This window comes from Electrophorus electricus, chromosome 1 (assembly GCF_013358815.1).
Source record: "Electrophorus electricus isolate fEleEle1 chromosome 1, fEleEle1.pri, whole genome shotgun sequence".
NCBI lineage: Eukaryota > Metazoa > Chordata > Actinopteri > Gymnotiformes > Gymnotidae > Electrophorus > Electrophorus electricus.
In genome coordinates, this window is record NC_049535.1 from 14,518,981 (window position 1) to 14,526,480 (window position 7,500).

General features: G+C 45.9%; 1 protein-coding gene across 2 annotated transcripts in view; it reads left to right on the plus strand.

Moving 5' to 3' along the window:
* The window catches only part of LOC113580342 (voltage-dependent T-type calcium channel subunit alpha-1I-like), a 120,695-nt gene that overhangs the window by 19,327 nt on the left and 93,868 nt on the right, over positions 1 to 7,500 (plus strand). For both annotated transcript variants that reach the window (XM_035532706.1, XM_035532711.1), the window contains exon 2: positions 7,316 to 7,500. This exon is cut by the window's right edge and continues 146 nt beyond it. In XM_035532706.1, coding sequence (XP_035388599.1) covers positions 7,330 to 7,500 — 171 coding nt within the window. In that variant the 5' untranslated portion in view covers positions 7,316 to 7,329. The remainder of the gene's footprint in view (positions 1 to 7,315) is intronic.

Genomic DNA, 7,500 nt, shown 5'->3' on the forward strand with positions numbered 1-7,500 from the left:
CAGCCAGAGCTCCGTTTCCTGTTTCTCTATTTTTTCCTCGAGTCCTCCATTTGTCTTCCACTGCACTGACTTTTCTTTGCTTCTCTCGCTCCCATTTTTAACTCTTAATGATGAATTCTTTTGCCCATGACATTGCAGTTACTCACATGGTTAGCTGTCTCTCTCTCTCTCTCTCTCTCTCTTTCTACCCTTGTTTCTCTCCCCCTTATTCTCTCTCTCTCTGTCCACCCCTCTCACTCTCTCTTGCTCTCTTTCTCTCCCTCTCCACTGTTCCTGTCTTCACACCGCGACAGAGCTCCCGAGCTCCAAACGTGTGATCGGGCCATGCTGCATTTAGCTTGTTCATCGTCTACTTTGGTCTAGTCCTCACTCACTACTGTACGCACACAGACATGCCTGCAGCTTGGGGAATGCTGGAATGTACAGTTCTCCCCGTGGAAAGGCGTGAACACGCGCCGCGTCATGCCCGCGATCTCAAACTCGAGGCTTGTCTGCCTGCCGTCACGTGCCCGGTGCCGCTCCATCACCTCCACAGCGAGGACGTGGTATGATGGCTAATGTTCTGGGCCAGCCCAAGATTACCTTACGCTTTGGGGTTCTGGAGCGAGGTTCAGAATTAATTTAGCAGTTTGGGAAACTTGGTATTAAGCTCTTAAAATTTCAGCCTCATTATTAAGCTGACAGCATCTTATGCAGTGACGACTGTGAATTATTCATTGACTACACCGAAACTAATGCGAAAGGTAAACGCTTACAAGAGCGCCGAAAAACTCTGGTCCCACCGTTGGGCCCTTGCACTTTAATTTACAACCCTTTTAAAATGTTGGATTATCAGTCAATCATCTGTTGTGCCAGTAGCTTAGAAATGGACTCGACAGCAAAGCGCTTGTCTTCCCTAGGCTGTCTTCAGACGGAGTGTCAGAGGTGGAAGGCTAGGCCTATCGTAGCGCTGTTACTCACCCGAGAGCCGGCGTGAGGGCTGCCACTGGCCTGCTCATGACAGCCCTGCAGTTGCTATGTAAACCGTGTTGCCAAAGCTTGAACTTGTTGGCGGTATTGCATCATTTGTCGCCATTGTCCGTCAGAGCGGTTCAGGCATCTGCTGTGGCTCGGATTTTAGCCACATACAAGACAGGTTTTTTTTTTGTTTTTTTTTGCCTGTGGGATGTCTGTGGAAAAGCTCCTATAATGGATGAAATAACACCTCTCTCTCTCTCTCTCTAATATTCATTTAAAAAAAAAATAGTTTCATTTTAAAAGACCTCTTTTTGAAACACTGTTTTCTCCAGAGGGGAAGGCTGCCAGTTTGGTGTATTAGTCTGTTGTGGAGGCAATACAATTGTCTGCAAATCGAGGCTGTACACGCACGGGTCTGTTCTGATTTAGAGCTTTAGAGCTCTGGCTGAAACAAGTGTCTAATAATTCCATCCAAAATCTTGCCCAGTCTTTTTTTTTTCTTTTTCCAAGCTCTCAGCTATTACTCGAGTCCACATAATCTATTTATATATCTGCTTCTGTCTTTTTGCTTTCTGTGTGCCTATATGTGTGTTTCGGGGTGTATGTTTGTGTTTATAAGGGTGATGCCGCCACGTCGGACTCGGTCGCTCCAGCAGGTGTTCATTAGGCCTAGTTAATTCAATAAAAAATACGAATATGCAAATTTAATTAACCCATATGCCACAACGAGGCACCTGCTTCTCTGGCTGATTTCAGGAGGGGAGACGGCACAGAGGGCGCATGCTGCTGCCATCATGGCTAGTAATATTCCTCATATCCCCGTGTCCCGAGCGTCCCCGTGGACGGGGGACTCCGGCTCGCCGTCAGACCTCTCGATAACCAAAACAGCGGCGCTGCTGTGGTGTCCGTCAGCCTGCCAACAGAGCGGGGAGTGTCGGCGGAGCTCCGGCCAAAAGCTCCCCAGCAGATCAGCTGCCTGAAATAATACACACACATGTTGGCACACGCCCACGCTTGCGCGCTCCCACGCTCTCACGTCCAGGTGCTGTCATTGTCTCCTTCCCAATGCTGATTTTCCACTGGGCCTTTGTTTTAACAATAGCACCTGTTGTGGCCGTGGAGCTTACACGCGCCAAATAATTTTATCACCATCTACCCTGCTTTCTCTGGTTCTTAATTCTCTTCCCTTTCTCTCAGTATAGAATAGCAACAAGAACACACAGGAATTCGACAGTCTTTGTATAATAACAATGGTGAAAGTCCACGTTGTGGCGGTTCAGACAGCATAACACACTGCAAATTTGAAATGCTCTTCAATGCACATTTTACATGCTGCAAGTTTATGCATGCAATGCAAATTCATGAAATGCAGGCAGTGCGTGCAAAATGCATGCGTGTGATGGTAAACCGTGGCAAATATCACTTACTTTTCACTAGTGAGGTTCGCCATGCCGTACTGCCACTTCTGTTTACATATGACGTGGTCTTGTGCAGTCCCACCCCCTATTGGTCAGCATTTCTGAAGCTGTACACATTTTGTGAAATGAATTTAGATTGGCTTTGTAAATGAATAGCATATACTGTCATTTTGATTCAAATGTATTTCCTGTATTTGCACAAAGTCAACGAATTTTGAGTGATTTCGTAAAATGTAGTGCGTATGTTGGTTTATGTTGTTTATATTGATGTTTATGTATGTTTATGATTTGTAATTTTGCGCCCCATTTTTAATTTGTGCCGCATTATGTTTTCTTTCCTGTAAGCAGCATAATAACACACTAAACGCACAATAGTTAGATCACATGTCTTCCATCTACTCCAAATTATCGCTTTAAGAGTTGAAAAGCGTGCAAGAGTTTTCCAGATGGACGGTTTCGTTTCTCAAGCACTTCCGCTGCGTCTGGGTTCAGCCAAGCGCTGGTACCTCCTGAACCCATCATCAGGCCGTGACTCCCGTGGTTCTCTGTTGCCCTACGCTCCAGTGTTCATGCCTCCGACACTCAGCCCTGATCGAGGTTCTCTCTCCAACACTCTGCCCTGATCGAGGTTCTCTCCAATCCGTGCCGTGTGTTTCCTGAACTGCGTTGCGTGTTGTGCTTCCTGTGTCCCGCCTCTCAGAACCACCCACTCCTCCTCCTACCTCGGGTCATCTCGATATCCTGGACGCACCCAGTAATATCGGGCTGTTCGCTGCCGGTTAAGGCCAGCTCATTTGCCACCGGAGGAAGAGCGACCCATTCCGTCCGACCTCTGTAAGGCTGCGGCGGGCCGGTGGGGTCTTCTGGAGGTCGGGAGAAGGAGCCGAGGACACCTGGAGCATCTGGTTAAAGACGGACTGAAATGGAGAGCGTAAGGGCCCGACGGGATTCACACAGCTGGGACGAGACTGTGGGCTTCGTCTCTTTGACCTGCTATGACAGCTTTAACCGCACAGACCTCTGTCGTCACTCACTGAGCTGTGATGTGCTGTACTTTAAATGGGGCCTGGGATCGAGAGAGAGAGAGATATCGAGAGAGAGAGAGAGAGAGAGAGAGTGACAGAGAAAACATAGCCCCTATCCAAAGGCCGCTAATCTTTCCAGAGTCCCTTGCAATTTATTCTGGAAGGAACAACATGCCAAACAATTTTGGTTGGATGAATCCAAAACCTTAAAAGAGAAACATGTCCTTTCCTAAGTAGCTGTTCCAGCTGTTTGATTGTGCGTGTACTGCACGGAGGGATGTTAGTCTTTGTAGATGGTGAGCTCTGACATAAAGAGCAGTTCTGTTCAGCTCTCTAACAGCTTTCATCTGAATGGTGACAAAGACCAAGCTTCCCCCCCTCACACTCTTCTCTCACAGACACACACAAACACATCCTAATAAACCAATAAATTCTCTCTCTCCCTCTCTCTCTCTCTCTCTCTCTCTCCTCTCTCTTCTCTCTCTCTCCCTCTCTCTCCCTCTCTCTTCTCTCTCTCTCCCTCTCTCTACCTCTCTCTCATCTCTCTCTCTCTCTCTCCTCTCTCTCTCTCTCTCATCTCTCTCTCTCTCTCTATCTCTCGCTCTCTCATCTCTCTCTCTCTCTCTCTACATCTCTCGCTCTCTCATCTCTCTCTCTCTCTCTCTCTCTCTCTCTTTCTTTCTTAGATTTTGCTATTGGAGGGTGAATGGTTGTCTCCCCCATGGAGCAGGTAGACCAAAGCGATGCCAGCCTGATGTTTGAAAAGGCTTTGCACCCTGTGTGTGTGTGTGTGTGTGTGTCAGAGAGAGAGAGAGTGAGGTATTGCCATTTGATTGTTGCCTGGTAGGACTTTAAAAGAAGGGCACCAGTCTGAGTACAAACAGACTACTTTGGGTGCAGTGATGAAACAGCAGTGGTTATAAAAAGTGGAATATTTGTGTGTGTGGAGGCATGATGTCTATCTGTGGAGTGATTGAAAAAATACATGTAATGTGGTGACAGAATTAGGCTGGTCCCCAAACCTGTTGTTTTAACTTTTAAATACGCTTTTAATATACTGCCATTTCTAATTAGAAAAACAGTCATTAAGAGCCCCAGGAGATTTCCTTTGACTGGTGTCATGCTTAGGCCCAGGTTTACGTGTACATGCAGCACCGTTTTGCTGCAGCAACACACGAGTCGGTGGAAATACCTTGTGTTTTATGAGACCCTCCGATGAGACCCTGGGCGTGTTTCCATGCCCCTCCTGCTAGGAGGCAGTAACTCCGCGTGTTGTGAATGTCTGCAAAGGCCCCTCATACGTCTCTGTACGCGTGGCTACGTTTCACTACACCTGGTAAAATGTCCTTTTTCATGCTTAAACAAAAACACTTAAACATTTTGGTTTTGTGGTTGGTTTCGTGTCAACCATCCGCAACTTGGATACCTTTTCCCGCACGGCTCGCGTCGTTCCACCGCGTGGGCGGGAGACCTGCATAAACTACATCTCTGAGATTAGCATGTGGTTACAGATAAGTGAGGTCGTGACTCCACTGAAGAACGTTAATACATTGCAATGAAGGGTTTTAACCCTTGAACGTTACCGTCACGCTACATATAAATGTGTATAAGTGCACAAATGTATCGCTAATTCCCTGGTGCACGTTCCTTCAGCCTTCCAAATCCTTGACAAATCCTTTTGGTTCTCACACATCCAAATCATTTTACAACTCGGGTGTCTAAAAACCATGTTATGGACACATTTACCATGAACGGCTTATTATTCAGCTACGGTTTAAGAAAATATTTTTACATTTTATACTCTGTTCAAAACACTCTGTTTAAATAATAAAATAATGAAGATAAGCAGTCATAAGGGCTTGAAATGACATACATTTATTATCCATTAATATTATAGTTGTTCTGCAGTTATTATGAAATTAATGTTAATATCAGACCATTGTAAATGTATTATTCAATTTGAGATTTTAGCATATGCAAGGTCGGGTCGGTGTGCAGTGTGTGAGGACAGAGCACTGATGGTGTGTGTGTGTGTGCGCGCACACACACATTCACAGGTTGGAGTGGAATCACAGCAGGGATGTGTTGGCTAACACTGTGCTGACAAGGCTGTCCTTTAATCCTAGAACTACTGCTCAGTGGGTCTAGCAAATCACCATCTTATCAGACACGCACACACACACAGAAAGTGAAGGGACATGGTCACACAATGATCCCATTCCCACTGGCAAGCATTCCCACAGTCCTTGTGGGACCAGACAGATAAATAGGAGAAGGATTAATGAGGGTAAGTCAGAAGAGATGAGGGTCAAAGGTTAAAGAGGGATACCGTGAGGTTATGGGAATGAAGGTGGCAAGGTGACAGGAAGTCAAAAAATGACTAACCACCACTGTGTGTGTCCTGCTGTTTGAAGGACAACTAACTGGGCAAGACAAAAGTGTGTGTGTGTGTGTGTGTGTGTGTGTGTGTAAAAGGGGTGTGTGTTAACTGTCAGCTTGCTGTGATAGCTAGCACAACTCAAGAAGTCCAGATCTAATTTCTGGGAGAGATAAATTAACCCAACAACCCTTCGTGCACACAGGAATGCAGGCTGGCCATCCGATTGGCTAATAGCTGCCCAATTAGACTTCATGGAATTATCCCAGTCACATGCTCACTTGATTAATTTTGGGTTTTAATGAAAGTGTCACTTTTATTTAGGAGACTTTTATCAGTGGATAGAACCTTGATTGGATAGACTGGCTATGATATAATAGATGAATGGTCTCAAATGATAGAGGCTAACGCATGTGCGCGCGTGCGCACACACACACACACACACACACACACACAGAAACACACATGGAAAGGGAGCACAAGCTTCATGTCTTTCACACTGTGAACTGAAATGAGTCTTTGATGACTGATTTAAGTGGAGACTTATGCTTGAACAATGTTAAGATTAAACATCATATGTGTTCATACTAGACTGAAAAATCTATCAAAAGTGAGAAGTGTATTTATTTTTGCTGCAGTGACTCACTGTGGCATATACCAAATGTACTGTTTGAATGTTTTTGTAAGTAGTGGAATATTAGAATATTCAAATGTGTTCAGATTTTATTGTCAGTTTTAGAAAGTAGCTCTATCTTCTTTGAAACTATTTGCATGGCAGAAATTCTAAATATCCAATTGCAGTAAATTTTAAAGTCAAATTAAGTAAATAATCAAGTTATTATTTTGAATATTCTAACAAATCCCTACTCCCTATCCCTGTTTCTAATTTGTGTATTTGCGTTATTACTGTGTGTGCGTGTGTGGGTGTGGGTGTGTGTGTGGGTGTCTTTTTTTGTCAGACTACTAAGACTAGCAGCCCTTAGCAGGCTGATATCTGCTTTTTAAACCATGACTGTAATAAGCCCTTTTGATGTAGTCACTGGAGTGAAAAATGCTCGCGAAGTTAACAATGCCCCATTCTCCCAAGTTCTAAAAGCCACTTTAGTTTGAGGCCGTTATCAGCAAGGACAAGACCTGTCCTCCCCTGTGTGCTCCCGGATTGCTTGTGCCGGAGCATGGTTTTGACATTTACCTGTCCCTTCATGTCACTCGAAACCATCGGCCTGTGGTTGGCGCTTTCACAGAGTCAGCCAGATGGCCCGTTCCTGTATACGCAGGCGGTTCTTTGCTAAGGCAGTTGACGAAACCTACCAGACGGTCGTGCAATAGCCATGAGTCTGGCCAGTGAGACTGGTCCTTAGACAGGCTGCAACAGCTACTGTACTTTACGCACACAGTCAGCACAACGGTCTGCGTCAGCAGCACGTTGTTGTGCGGACTCGATGGAGTCGTCGTTGCACTGATCAGAGCATCGCTTGACTCAACAGTTACTCTCTCCTTCATGCCACCTCTCTGCCTTTGTTCTCCCCACACCACAGACAGCTCCGTAGCCATGGCAACTGAGGAGGAGGGTCCCAAATCAGTGGGCGGTTCCTCCGCTGGGGTGGATCCAAATTTGGAAGCGGATCCTTCACCAAAATGGAAGGAGCCATTAAACGAAGAGGCGGGGCCTCTGGAGCAGGAAGAGGCGGGGCCTCTGGAGCAGGAAGAGGCGGGGCCGGTG